Raw genomic sequence first — 15,072 nt, 5'->3', positions numbered from 1 at the left:
CGCCGGCAGGAATCAAGGCTCCGTATCTGCAGTTGTTTTAAAAATCTTAAAAGTCAGCCAGTGAGAATACATTGTGACCATGAATTAAAAACCAAAAAAGAGAAAACCAAAGATACCTTACTGTGTTCTTCACTTTAAGTTACGTTTGTGACCTTTGAAAAATAGGATTGTTTGCGTAGGCCTCAAACCCAGGGCCAGCTCGAAGCCTCCTATGTCGAGTCTTGTGCAACGTTTTTTTTTATGTGGCGGGGAGTTGCATCGCTGTACTTGCAAAGACCATCGGTGACTGATGCACTTCTGCGTACATTATACACAACAGATCGTGATGTGATTCTTGTCAAAGGTTTTCCATTATCGACGGCATTTTCTTTTCTTTTTTGTCATCCAGGAAAAAATGAAACAACGTGTAAGGGGAAAAATATAGAAATAAAGACTGTTTGAAATACAGAAATAAAGTCTGACTTGGAAGTACTGCAGACTCAAACCTTTTAAACTAGGGCGTGTTCTGCGATGACGTCAAGCGCCGCTGACAGGGGTTGTTTTGGAGGAAGTGAAGAGGAGCTCCGGGTAGCTATCAAGTTAGCTTGATAGATAGAGCTAGCGTTAACGTAACGTTAGCGTTAGCGAGATAAGGCGAAAAACTAATGTAAAAACGACGCCCTCCAACGAAAATATTCACACTACAGCAGTGGTAACGTTGATTGCATTAGCTTATATTATATGCGAGGCTACATAGCGGAAATTACTTTGCTGCCAACGTCTTAAGAGTGTTGTTTTCTCAGCCAGACATTTAACGCTAACTTCGGTAGTTAGCTAACGTGTTGGCTAACATTTATAGCCAAGCCAGGAGGGTTGTCTTCTTACATATTTTGACGGGAGGATCCTCGCTCAGGTGGGTTTTTGGGGGTTTGCAGTAATTGATCGGTTTATGATAACGATGTAGCTAACAATACATTAACTCTAGACGTAAGCCAGTTAACGTTGCGGTGCTAATTAAAACGTTAGCTTTAAAAAAAGAATTCATCGTCACAGCGGTGGGCACAGAAAAGGTATAACTAATTACTTGAACAGAATGTGTTTAGCCGTTGCTACAATTTTTCAAGCTACAAGTATGATACCAACTGTTACCTCTGAAAGTTGTTTTTGTTTGGTGCAAAGTAAAAATGTTGATGGGGTGATGTACACCGAATCTCAATGTAATGGTTGGTGAAACTAGCTTACCAGTTTTTAACCCGTGATGACCGTTTTTATGGTCAGTAGGGGGAAATCGCGGTGGTCATTTGGTAACAGTTAACCTAGTGGAGTGACATGTTATGTAAGGTAACAATCAGACAGGTCAGCAATTTTATCCATCGATGTAAAGTATATCCGTGTCGAATTCAGCATTAGCAATGCTAAATCACGCCTGCCAAGTCATGGTTCCGTTGGTCCTATGTCTTAAAGCCATGTGATCACTCCCTGACACAGTGTCATGGGTTGCAGATTATAAGAGCCCCACCAATAGGTGTAGCCTCATGTTTCTTCATATGAATGTCAGAATCAGGACATGGGCTTTGTTCGCAAAACAAGCGGGAGTAACGCTAGCATTTCTACTGCATTGGTAATAGAAGGTGTTGATTTGAAACATTTAACAGTTTCTTCCAAAAGTATCTTCACAGACATCACGCATGACTGGAATAATAAATTGCAGGACCTGTAGTAGGAATGGACTTTGAGCATTACAGCAGTGTCTGGTGGTTTGTTATTGCTGTGCTCACTCGAGTCCAAAAAACTATGCATTGCCTCGAGCGTAGATTCATTCAAATTTAATCAATCCCATTGTTTAAACATCCAAAATAATCCGTATCATCCATTTATAGAGAGTTGAAATTGTGGTTGCAATTTCCAAGGAATGTCCCTCAGTTTCTTGGTATCCAAACTGTTGTCAGGCAGGTTGTTTCATTTCCTCTGTGTTGTATAATGTCCTAAGGAAGACTTGGAGTATGATTTGAATTACCAACATGAATGAGATATTTCTGCATGAGTTTGTGGGTAGTGAGTGGGGTTGGTTTCAAAGAAGTTTATGTAAACTCCTGCTGTTTTAATAAGGAAATGTAGGTTAGACAATGGCAGTGTGTTATATTCGGTGAGTGACAAAATTAGTGATGGTTTGTTTATGTCTGCAGCATTTGTTTAGATTGCACAAAAGGTTCTGAGGACTCTTTTATCCTTACTTTTCCCCATAATCTAGAAATGTGTATGTCTGTATAATTAAGGTGGATAGCACACCAGTTCAGATGCTCTTTTTTATTTCCTTGGACAGGATTAGGATTTCTTTTACTGTCTATTAGTCTATTTTATGTGTCGGTTAATCTTTGGCTGCTGTATGTAGTGCATTGTATATAGAATTAAGCACACCTTGATTTATGAAATAATTAGTTGAGTTTTTTGAACACATACAAACATATACATGTGCACCTTATTAACATTGAATATAGAACCTGTAGGGCTTCTCCAGTATCAACAATACATTATCGTCTATACTATCCGAGTTATTTCTGCAATCTCTGTGGAGCAGCTTAGATCAGCCATGTATTTACATTTTAATGCCAGATCTTTTTTTCTTTAAATTCAACTTTCTCAGCTGAAGCACAATGACATCTAGGAAGAAAGTACTACTCAAAGTCATCATTCTTGGAGACTCAGGGTGAGTGTTTTGTTGAGGCTTCAACAGCATGGTCAGTATGAAATAATGGTTTATTCTAAATAAACCATTAGGCTACTCAATAGTGATCTGATAAACCCACTTCAGTGTATTGAGCAAAAACAGTTTTGTGGTCCATGAAATGACCCATTTATTGATTGTGATAAGATTTTCTCTTTTAAAACTCTTTCTCTTTTGTTCTTAATTTTTATGTTTTGAATTTTCCAGAGTTGGGAAGACCTCACTGATGAACCAGTATGTGAATAAGAAGTTCAGTAACCAGTACAAAGCCACAATAGGTGCTGATTTCTTGACGAAAGAAGTCATGGTGGATGACAGACTTGTCACAATGCAGGTAAGAGGGTATTACTGACATTTAGCCATTAATACTGATCAAGAGAAGACTATCACATAGGTAGATATTGCAAGCATTTAGAATAATCATAACAAAGAACTGATTGCCTAACGTGTACATTACTATGCACAATAGTCCAGTTGGTCAACAGTATTTTTGGAAGAGGAAGAAGTCCATAAATCATTAGAGAAATCGCTAGAGAATCATTAGAGAAAATTAATATGTTTAGCCCTAAATGAATATGTATAGGCCTACACTTAAATACCACATAACCATATTTAGCTTATTTAAGGATATACTATGGGTTTTTTTTTTTGTCCTCCTTTTTTTCATGCCAATTTTGACATGTCCAGTTCCCTTTTTCTCCTATGGTCCCACCATTGCACTACCGCTATGGTAGTTGGAAAGGGCATAAACTAGCCATGTGCATCCTCTGATACACATGGAATTGCCAACCGCTTCTTGCATAGACCCGTGATATTTCCTCCGGATCCCCCTACAGCCTTCCAGGCACCCCACCACCAGTAGGTGATCACTAGTTGTGGGACACATTACCCCCACCAGCTCCCCACCCAGGAGTCCTGGCAGTTGCACTCCCTGTGACACCCGGCCAAGCCAGCGGCAACACCTGGAAGGAAATTCTGTAGTTTGAGATAGATATAGCATACAGATAGACATGCGTAGAAATATTATTAGTAGCGTGAATTGAAACCAAAAAGAACCAGCGCCGGATAACGATTCCTTTTTTTAGTTCTTAGAAAATCCTTTGCGTACCTTTTTATAAGTGTATATGTAAATTTGAAGAATAGGTGTGAAGCTTACTGTTCTAATACAGACAAAACATAGAAGATAATTCATGTTTATTAACCTTTGGTAGTTCAGACAGCAGCAGTTTAATTTCTGAAATAGGAACTTTTTTCTTTTTAGGTGCATTTTACAATGGCATGTTGCAATATAAGAGGAAGCACCTATCAGCTGCTCAGATTCCTCCAAATCTTTTTTTTTTGTACACAGCACTCAAAACAAGCTGTTGTTTATGTGGTCTTTATAACACACTAGAAGAACCCCGCTACAATGTAGCGGTTTGGTTATCCACCCGTCTAAATCTCCCTCCTCTTCATCCTGCCAGCTAACCGCCTTCCCCCTGCCCCTAACCCCCCCCCCCACTCCAACTCCCTCCCCCCAAATGCTCAGAATCATCTGAAATGCCGAGAAAAGTGGTTTACCCCCCCCACTCCAACTCCCTCCCCCAAATGCTCAGAATCATCTGAAATGCTGAGAAAAGTGGTTTTTAGCCATTTTTAGAAAATGCATATTTTGAATAATTATGCATAATTATTATAATTATTTTAATTTTCTGCTATTTTTCTGGTCCTCTCTGGAACAATACCTACCACCTCCAAAAAAAATTAGGATCATAAGTGCATTTTTGCAAAAATGCATTTATTTTGCATAATGCCAAAACATTTCCAAGTCCCAGAAAATTTTTTTTATATAGGTGAAAAAATCAAAGATGCTCAGAATCATTTGAAATGCCGAGAAAAGTGGTTTTTAGCCATTTTTAGAAAATGCATATTTTGCATAATTATTATAATTATATTTTAATTTTCTGCTATTTTTTATAGGTGCCCCTGATCATCCCCAATAACCTCCAAAAAGAATCAAGGCCCGAAGTGCTTTAGTTTGGCCGTTTATAGACTCTCACACAGACACACACCACACACCAGACACACATTGTGCAAATACAGGAGTAGATTAGCGATGCTAATTGAAGATTCACTAGTATGCTCATAGACACTCCGTAATCCACAGGTCCCTGGGTCTGTAAACGCCTCGGCCCAACTCCACCCTACCATCACATATACATACACGCACATGCACATAGCCGCCACTGCAGCCAAAATCAAATGATGCATACACTGAGTAAAAGTAGTGCACACACTAGCCAACTGCCTATGTCTGTTCACAGTTATAGGACCCCAAAAAAACTAATCACCTTCATTGATAGGAATAGTGGCTGACTAGAATTTAGCAAAATCATCAAACACTGATTTTTGTGATAAGATTAAGAATGGGATTTAGCTTGCTGAAATTTGCCTGTTTTCATAAACAGGTAAAGACTTTTTCGAAGAAGAGTTTTTGGTTTAGCTACAGGGCTCAGGGTCTGGCTTGAGAACAGTTGGATCAATTTCCTTGGGGCCCGCCAGTATTTAGGGGCCCCTGGGCCCAGGCCCGACAGACCTGTTTGGGGATCCATCTCTGAGTATGCTTAAATTTAGTTTGCGATGGCATCCAGGTAGCATAGCGGTCTATTCCGTTGCCTACTAACACCCGGTTTGGTCAGGCGTCCCTACAGACACAACTGGCCGTGGCTGCGGGTGGGAAGCCAGATGTGGGTATGTGTCCTGGTCGCTGCACTAGCGCCTCCTCTGGTCGGTCAGGGCGCCTGTTCAGGGGGGAGGGGGAACTGGGGGGAATAGCGTGATCCTCCCACGTGCTATGTCCCCCTGGCGAAACTCCTTACTGTCAGGTGAAAAGAAGTGGCTGATGACTCCACATGTATCGGAAGAGGCATGTGGTTGTCTGCATCCCTCCCCGGATCGGCAGAGAGGGTGGAGCAGTGACTGGGGCGACTCTGAAGAGTGGAGTAATTGGCCAAGTACAATTGCGGAGAAAAAGAGGGACTCCCCCCCCCCTCCCCCAATAAATAAATAAGTTCAGTTTGTGAATAAGTGTCATTCAACATTACATTAAAAAAAAACGTGTAAAAACAAATTTTGGTGGTTAAGCACATTTTATGAATCTAAAGTTCACTTTTCTTGCACTATTCTCATAAAAACAAATTTAAGAGAATGTTACGAGAATGTTCTTGCATGAGACCCAGTGAAGGGTAGCAGGGCCCCATGTCATCACTAATGCTTACCTCTTTTCTATTCTTTACCTCAGATCTGGGACACAGCAGGCCAGGAGAGGTTCCAGTCCTTAGGAGTAGCCTTTTACCGTGGAGCAGACTGCTGTGTTCTGGTATTTGACGTGACAGCACCAAACACCTTTAAGACCCTAGACAGCTGGAGGGACGAGTTCCTGATCCAGGCTAGTCCTCGAGATCCAGAGAATTTCCCTTTTGTGGTGCTGGGCAACAAGATTGACTTGGAGAATAGACAGGTGTGTCCAGGTGTCCTGTAGCAAGGTTTATTTTAAATGTCTTGGCTACTTTTATAGGACATAAATGGTTAGAATCCAATTATGTCTTTTTATAGAAACTAAATGCATGGCTTATAATTTTGAGATTCCTTTTAATTTATTATAATATAAAAATTTGAGTTATTTTGAAGACCTTTGTTTATCAGATATTTCTAAAAATAACATGTTGTCATCAATGCTTTGGTATTTCAGGTAACAACCAAACGAGCACAGGCTTGGTGTCAGAGCAAGAACAATATCCCCTATTTTGAAACCAGCGCCAAGGAAGCAATCAATGTGGAGCAGGCCTTTCAGACAATTGCACGCAACGCTCTTAAACAGGTAACACTGATAGTGAAACCAGTTTAATTTTCATTTTGTAATGTTACTTTGATTAAAGCATATGCAGAGTGTTTGCCGATGAATGAAGACCTCACGTTTGTGTTTGTGTCCGTCTCCAGGAAACTGAAGTGGAGCTGTACAACGAGTTTCCTGAGCCAATAAAGCTCGACAGGAATGAGCGGGCCAAGCCGTCGGCAGAGACCTGCAGCTGCTGAGGACCCAGAAGATTTAGCAGGGGCTTTCCGCTGCCCTTACTACCCCTTTCTTGCCTTGTCTCCATTCCCCTCCTTCCCACATCCTACTGTGTGATCCTTGATGCCCAACATTATTATCACTGGCCTTTGTAGATATGAGCAATGTCTTTCTCAAAAAGTATACTACACACACACACACACACACAAACGAACATGCTGCACTCACATACCGATGTATACACAATACACATTTTCTATTAAGAAATGAGTCTCCTAGTCCAAAGAACACCTTGAAGAACCATGGCATTTGCTCTTGTCATGCTTATTACTTGGCAGTGTTTCCAATATACTTTTTTTTGGCAGTGGTGGGTTGGGGGCTATTGGTTATAGTTCCGTGTCTGCCCGTGTTTTCCACCAGATTTTGGTTCCATCGCTGCTTTTAGTTGGATACTTTATTATAAAAGTGGTAAATATAAGCATTAACCCTATACTTATGTTTATGAATAAAGTTAGACAAACTAACTTATTACTCAGAATTTCTTTTGCAGTGGTGGTAATGCTTAATTTCATGGCTCACCACTGCTGCATGAATATGAAGGAAACACTGCTTCTTACCTTATACTCATTTGTCTTGTGGCTCAAAAAATGTTTCAGTCGACATTCATTTTCACATCATGTTGCCTCGTCCACACTAAAAAAAACTGCCATGACACTTTGAGGGGAGGTCTGGACTTAACAATTCACCACCTAAGGTTCTGCAGTGAATGAATTGAAAATATGTGAGGGGTATAAATGTGTTGACCATGATCATGTTCTGGTTGCTGGTTACTGGTTAATTGGCTTTGACGTGAATTAAGTCCCAATAGAAGTATCAGACTGGTGTTTTCATAAGTTACTTTGCTCTCATCCATTTGACAGACACAATCATAGCTCAAGGCAGAGGACTTCATGTGAACACACTTTCTGCTCCTTACTGTAAATGCTGTCCCCAACTTGCTGTTGACAGTTTCTGTTCAAGACAGGCCATGGTTTGTCTCATGAGTTATACTTTAGCACAATACTTGAGATGGAGAAATGAACCAATTCAAGACGGCATGACATTTTGTCTGATTAGACTTTTGGTGGGGGATGGATTTTCCTAAGTATAAATATCATTCATGATTGAGTACTATGAGCTTGTACTTTTCTTTTTACTGGTAACTATTGCAAGACTGTATATTTGCAGACCTCAATCTTGTTGTGGGGAGGTAAAAAGCTGTGTTGTCAATACCCATGTCTGCTAATTGCTCGTGTTGGCAAACAATTTTTCAAGTGCTTGACATTCTTTTAACCGATCAGTTCTTTAACTGTCTGTTCGTAAGTTGTTTAGAATTTGAATTGCATTATAGAGGACATGATAGGATACATAACTTTAAAAAAAAAAGATCAAAAAATGTCGGGGGAAAGTTGGCATTCGTCATTATTATAAAATATGATAAATGCATTTGCATCTTCGTCATTTGAAAATGTCTGCTTTTCAAGTAATAAGGGTAATTAAAACTTCTTGAATTATGTGCATTGTGGTGTTATTCTGAGACATTCAGTTAATGCCTTCAGGGTATTAATTTCCTGACTTCTGGAATTTGACATTCATCCAAATTGAATTTAACTGTTGGTGGGTTTTTAAAATGGGGGGGGGGGTCTGACTTGGCTAGCAGCTAATGGCTGAGCATTGTAAGAAGCACATGGACGTATGCAATTGGCCATTTCCAATTGGTGGTAAAAGGTCACTCGCAATCTCTCAATATCTCACCCAATTCAATGGAAGTGTAGGCCTGCAAGTGCAGGGTGACGTTGACTAAAAAAATTTTTTTTTTAAAAAAGTATTGATCGGGAAGAGAAAATGTTCTTATAAAAATAAAACTGTAGTTTTCTCTGAATTTCTAGAACATGGTGTTAAGTGACCAGAAAAGTAACAAGAATGAAATACAATGCATTTATTTCTTGGGACCTTTAAGTGTCCCAATCGAACTTTTCCAACAACTTCAAAAAACAAACAACTGAACAACTTCAACTGAAACAAGTGAGAGCAACCGAACAACTTCAAAAAAATATGTAACGTTCATAAATTGTGGTATTGGGTCCTACAAAACATTGAAACACTGAAGTGAAATACTATTACTCACCAAAATCTCAAGTCATTAAGTAACTATAGTTTTCTCTGAATTTCTAGAACATGGTGTTAAGTGACGATAAAAGTAACAAGAATGAAATACAATACATTTATTTCTTGGGACCTATAAGTGTCCCCATCTGGAACTGTTCCAACAACTTCAAAAAACAAACAACTTCAACTGAAACAAGTGAAAACAACCGAACAACTTCAAAAAATATGTAACATTCATAAATTGTGGTATTGGGTCCTATAAAACATTGAACTGAAACCCTATTACTCACCAAAATCTCAAGTCATTAAGTTAAGGAGAATACAAAAATAAGGCACGTGTTCAACAATATTGGGATTCCGGTCTAAATGTTCCAATTTGTTCTGGCTTTCTTATTGGCACCCTGAAGCCATTGATCAAGGTGTCTGGCAGACTTGGGCTGTTCCTCTTGCTTGATTTGTTTTTCTCCTTGGGCCCTGTGCGTGTCTTGTTCTTTCCTTTTTGTAGGTGTGCTTTTCTTCAGCCAGTTCCTCATCATCTTACTGCTGGTTGTCGGCTCTAGCTCCTAAGGTTAAAAAGTCAGAATCTTACGCTCAAACCACCCTACTGTTCAGACAGAACTGGTATTGCCCAGTGCATTTCTCCAACCTGAATAGAAACGTACCTAAGTTAATCAAATACCTTTTTTGTCTGAGGATCCACCGGCTGCAGGCACTTGGGAAAGTTGTTGCGAGAATTGTTGACTAGTGTAGATACAGGGTGAAAGGTCAAAATGTTTTTTGGCTTGAGCAGTTTGAGGGCATCCAAACACTTAACCTCACCAAAATCAAGCCATTTTCTCACTTCTTCCTCTCCATCCAGAATTGCTGGCATCCTAAAACAACCACAAAACCATCAGAGGGTTCAAACATACACTACAGACATCGAGGGGGGGGGTACATTTCTATCTACTAACCAACCTTACCTGTCATGGATACCTTGCAGGTTAGGAGAGGCATCCACAGTGATGACACTGCAACTATAAAGAGGGTGTCCACCACTTGCGGGTGTCCAGCAGTCAAACAATCCAGCTATAGTCAGCAATCTCCACCCAGTCCACGAGACAGTTGCTTTTTCCTCCTGGTTTAAAATAGTAAAGAGGGCAGGCCTGGTGAAGAACATGCCTGACTTATGTTTAATAGAAATGGTGAAAACAAAAGAAAACTACTCAAAACCAAGGTTTCTGACTGATTTTGTGTAATAATGCTACTACTACCATTTCATTCTCTTTAATAATGTTAAGATTATAAATCGTATTCTTGTTGACTTTTGAAATGACTCAAAACTATTTGCATCTCTTGATTCATTCTCATTATCAGTCATCTTGCTTTTTAAAAGCCACATGTTCATCCCACTAAAAACACATAGGTCAGTAGGTTTTTTTTTTTACTCTAAATTATTCCAAAAGAGGCGCATATGTGCAAAAACTCAATGCAAGTAAGCCTGAATGCACCTCAAAGAATTTATGTCAAATATAACCATTTACCTCTCACTACCTTTAGCGAGGCAGTCTTATACAAGTGTCACACTCATTACATAAATGTTGAACGCTTCCAATACAAGGAAGGTGCGCAGAGCATTGGTTCTTCCTCAAAATGGGACATTTTCAACAATGTAAATTTAGGTATCCAGCATCTTTATGCATGCTCATTAATCCAGGTAAGAAAAATCACAAAGTTCAATCAGTTCATCTGGACACAACGTTTAATGAGAGTAACTTTTCATCATTCATCTAAGTGACATCTTTAGTCTCAACTGACTGCAGGTATCCCCACCCTTATAAACAATTCAGTGGCATAACGACCGAATACAACGATCGGTTTCATATGCCAATTGCCATGACCATTAACTAGAGTTACAATGGCAATGTGCACTGGTTTACACTTAGGCAGCAGTGATTCTCTCTTCGATCGGCTGGTGCACCGTTTGGGCGTCTTCCTGGCTTTGATAAATGCCCAGTTAGGATAACCACACTTAACCATTGCAAACATTCCCCAATCCTCTATGGGTAGTACACATTACCATTGTCTTTTTCTTCTTCTTTCGGTTTGTTCCCCATTTTTCAAGGGTCGCCACAGTGGATTTTATAGTTTCCATTGGTACCATGTGAGGGCACAGCACCAATGGCAGCTGTTGTTGACCCGGGCCTCGACCAATCCGGTATGGTCTTGTCAATCCGCATACTGATTTGGCAAAATTTTACATCAGATGCCCTTCCTAACATAACCACTAACCCTATGGACGGGGGCACATGTAAAGCACTGGATGCCATCCCAGTATTCATGGACTTGCACCCATGCCTGTCGACTAAATACACATTGCCATTGTAACTCTAGTTAATGGTCATGTTAATTCTCATATGAAACAAATCGTTGTTTTCGGTTGTTATGCCACTGTATTGTTTATACATAAGGGTGGGGATACCTGCAGTCAGTTGACACTGAAAAGGTCACTTAGACGAGTGATGAAAAGTTTCTCGCAATAAACGTTATGTCCAAATGAACTGATTCAACTTTCTGTGATAAGGTGTCCAGCATTTGCTCTGGATTAGTATTGAGTGAAAAGTGATCAAAGTTGATGCTGATAACGATTTTATTGCCAATACAGGTCCAGCACTTACCTCAGCCAGATCTGTCAAGCCACCTTTTTGAGTGCAGGCTGTCTTTAAATTGTCCCCGTGTTTTGCTTCCTCGACCTGATCCTCTGTTTCCCCCTGACTCTGAGTCTGTGGAAAGTAAATGAAGAAGGGCTGCTTGCCTTTCTCCTCTTTCCTCCACTCATAAAAACCATCAGCCAAGATGACGCAGCGTTGTCCTTTTAGAATGGGGTTCTTTGATGGAACACAAAATGATGAGAGTTTGGATCACAGAGAACATGACAAATAAAACAAAATTTATAACGCATTTAGGGTTTCTTTCAGCCTATATCGTTAGAGAATCTGGATTTTACCACTCAGTGCACCTTGTAAGTCTTTTTCTCCAGCAGACTCTCACTGCGGCAGTTGCTAGTGCTGTACTGCATCTTGCTTGGCTCATCCGCCCGGAACCAGGCAGGTACCAAGCCCCAACGCATAGCAGCCAGGACACATTCATCTAAAGGCGCAGTCTGAGGGAAAATACACAAACCCTCCATTGTTTCACCATCTTAGCCATTTAGACTCTTTGTAGCGCAAAAAAAAAACCACAAAAAGAACATGCATGTCTCAGCAGGAGAGTGTGCATACACACACACGCATACGCAAAGATATTCATCTCAGGGGTTAATTTGACGTTCTTGTCCATCACAGACAGAAAAACAAAATTCACCTCGTCAAAATGTCTTCGAGACAACAGGACTGGACTCATGGAATGCGGACTTTTGTTGTACGAGGGCTGGTACTTCTCCGCGTCCCCATCTCTCCATCTCGGCTGTCGATGCTTACCACCTCGGTCCCTGTAGACGGAGGCGCGGCTCACCTCGTCAGGGTGCAGGGTGCACGCAGTTCTCCCACACATTCTCAAAAGTGTGTGTGTGGGGGGGAAACTCCAACGGTGACCTGAGATTTTCACAACACGTTACGTATTTTAAGACGAGTGTTTATTTTGGGTTAATGCGCTAATATTTGCTTAGCATGCTAGCTAGCAAGCTGACTAACTAACCAAAGTGGCGGAACAGACTCTATCGCTCGACTTAATACTTTTCTTTCTCTCTCTCTCTTTGGTTATCAGTGAGGCTGACAAAAATAAAAAATAAAAAGTTTGTAGCTATTCAGCTTACCTGCCAAGTCCTGTTTGGTATTACGCCATATGAACGGACTCTTGCCCTTATATCACCGTCTGTTTCCCAGGTTGTGCGGGATTGGTCCTTATTTGAAGCTGCCTGACCAAAAGAGGGCACGTGACAGCGTGACGCATCACATGAACGTTAGGTTATCTTAATTAACATTTAACAAAATATTTGGTTATTTTAATGAACCAAAAGGCCGAACTTCGTTTTAGACTGTCTGGCAGAGCGCCAGTCAAATTAATTCCCCACACTGATCAACCCTTTTAAACCACAAAAAAAACTCGACATCTTCCCTGATCCCCCATCTCCAACTAACTCATTTGGTATTGTAAGTCAGCATTGTTGCAACGGTGGTTCTCCATCCCGTACCAGGATGCCACCACTAATACTGGTTTCTGTTTCCAGTCTCTCCCAGGAAGGATTTAGACCTGGGCCAACAGATGAATGTAATTACCTGGCAGAACCGAAAACCAGCAAATACCGATGACAACCACGGACTGGGTTGAAAACCGCTGTGCTAGAAACACCTGGAGTTCCCTTTTCTTCTTCTTCTTCTTCTTCTTCTTCTTCTTCTTCTTCTTCTTCTTCTTCTTCTTCTTCTCTCAGGTGGGCCATAGAGACGGTTATACGAGCGGAATCAGATCAAACACGCCAACGTGCACAGGAACCAGTGAAGCGACAACAGAAACCGTTTATTTGCATGTTTAACAGCGGCATTTTAACGGTTTAAAGACGAGACAATCTTACAGTTTGGAAAGTCTGCAACACAGTAACATAAGAGATTGACGTGGAAACAATAGCGGGCATAAAAAAATTAGCTCTTCGAGAAAACAGCACGTGTCCGGGTGTAAAATTGAGTGTGTGTTTAAAAAGCTCCCCCGTATTAAACCCCGCTTGGGTTTGTTTTATATACTCCCAAGGTGTGTGTGTTTCATTATCACGACTCAAAGTGTTGCTGTTTGGCAACTTAATGAATATAAAGCTCACAGAACGTTAGAATGGGGGGAAAACGTAAATGATATTCTTTATTCAGTAGGACAGCTGTACATTGTGAATCAACGTCCCAACGTGGCTCACATTTGGTCCAGCGATACATTTTTCTCTCAATGTATTTTCTGGTCACTGTTCAACAAGTGGATCCAAAGGAGGTTGGCTTGGTTATGTAGCCTTTTTACCACATATTTATCTTTACCCAAGCAAATTACAATCAGTGGCCCCGACAGCAGGGACTGACTGGCCGAACCGTGCAATGGAGAAGATGGCTCAAAAGTATGAGATAGCCCGACAAAACCCAGAATCAATGAAAGTCATTGTTAGTACGGGCACTGGGGGCCATGCAAGGCCAGGAGGGAAACCAGCCGACTGATGGATGCACTACACCTTGGAGAAGGGTCTGTGCGGAACGTGTAGCAGGACTCCAATCACTTAGGTCCTCGGGGTTTCTTGTACCGGAGACGCTTCTTGAACTGACAAGTGGGCGTTTCTTGTACTTTGGGGGCGTGTCTTGTACGTTACGGCCCTGTCTCGCAGTCAGCAGACGGACAGTGTTGACTCCCTGCCTGCCCAGAGAGCGGTTACGGATCAAAAACAGCAAGCACACATCATGTCTGAACCTGTCATGTTTGAACCAGTCATCTTCCATCCATCCATCCATCCATCCATTATCCAAACCGCTTATCCTACTCGGGGTCGCGGGGATGCTGGAGCCTATCCCAGCATTCATAGTCATTGGGCAGCAGACGAGGAGATACCCTGCCTGGACAGGCCACAGAGGCATCACAACCCCCCCCCCCCCCCCCACACACACACACACACACACACACACACACACACGTTTCACACCTAGGGACAATTTAGTATGGCTGATTCACCTGACCAACATGTCACAGGTCCTTTCCTTTTTTTTAATTTATTTCTGATTTTTCCCTTTTTTTCCCAATTTAGTGGCCAATCGATCCCTATTTTAATTCAAACACCCACCCTCGTACTGCATGCGTTCGCCAACTGCATCTCTCCGGCCGGCAGTCTCGAAGGAGACCGCCTCTCCACTTTCGTGACAAGGCGAATCCAGGGCGAATCACTGTTTTTTTCCGACCTAACACAAGCCGACTCCGCCCCCCTCCCGAAGACAGCGTTTGCCAATGATTGCTGCTTCATCGAGTCCGGCCATAGTCGGTGCTGACGAGACCGGGGCGCGAACCCCGGTCCCCAGTGGGCAACTGCATCGACACAAAGGCGATGCTTAGACCGCTACACCACCACGGACCCCGTCCCAGGTCCTTTCTGTGTGGAGTTTGCATGTTCTCCCCGTGTCTGCGTGGGTTTCCTCTGGGTGCTTCGGTTTCCTCCCACCATCAAAATATACAC

General features: G+C 41.6%; 2 protein-coding genes across 6 annotated transcripts; one reads left to right on the top strand and one right to left on the bottom strand.

Annotated features, from left to right (window-relative positions):
* The first annotated feature begins 533 nt into the window (after nt 1–533).
* On the top strand, nt 534–8,310 carry rab7a (RAB7a, member RAS oncogene family). Of its 3 annotated transcripts, none has more exons than XM_056272747.1 (6): nt 534–892; nt 2,624–2,686; nt 2,912–3,038; nt 5,985–6,203; nt 6,435–6,563; nt 6,683–8,310. In XM_056272747.1, the coding sequence occupies exons 2-6, from the start codon at nt 2,634–2,636 to the stop codon at nt 6,776–6,778; spliced, it is 624 nt and encodes a 207-aa protein (XP_056128722.1). In that variant the 5' UTR covers nt 534–892; nt 2,624–2,633; the 3' UTR covers nt 6,779–8,310. The 3 variants fall into 3 exon arrangements, with proteins under 3 accessions (XP_056128722.1, XP_056128723.1, XP_056128724.1); XM_056272748.1 differs by having other exon boundaries at nt 553–691; XM_056272749.1 differs by lacking the exon at nt 534–892 and adding an exon at nt 946–1,049.
* Nucleotides 8,311–8,737: 427 nt separating this feature from the next.
* Nucleotides 8,738–12,799, bottom strand: hmces (5-hydroxymethylcytosine binding, ES cell specific). Of its 3 annotated transcripts, none has more exons than XM_056274678.1 (7): nt 12,697–12,799; nt 12,246–12,475; nt 11,902–12,045; nt 11,561–11,770; nt 9,866–10,020; nt 9,583–9,775; nt 8,738–9,466 (listed from the first exon to the last, which is right to left on the bottom strand). In XM_056274678.1, the coding sequence occupies exons 2-7, from the start codon at nt 12,432–12,434 to the stop codon at nt 9,266–9,268; spliced, it is 1,092 nt and encodes a 363-aa protein (XP_056130653.1). In that variant the 5' UTR covers nt 12,435–12,475; nt 12,697–12,799; the 3' UTR covers nt 8,738–9,265. The 3 variants fall into 3 exon arrangements, with proteins under 3 accessions (XP_056130653.1, XP_056130655.1, XP_056130654.1); XM_056274680.1 differs by having other exon boundaries at nt 9,583–9,750; nt 10,006–10,020; XM_056274679.1 differs by lacking the exon at nt 11,902–12,045.
* Between the last annotated feature and the right edge of the window lie 2,273 nt (nt 12,800–15,072).

Source organism: Lampris incognitus, chromosome 2 (genome assembly GCF_029633865.1).
Source record: "Lampris incognitus isolate fLamInc1 chromosome 2, fLamInc1.hap2, whole genome shotgun sequence".
Lineage (NCBI taxonomy): Eukaryota > Metazoa > Chordata > Actinopteri > Lampriformes > Lampridae > Lampris > Lampris incognitus.
This window is presented reverse-complemented; position numbering and strand designations above follow the sequence as displayed.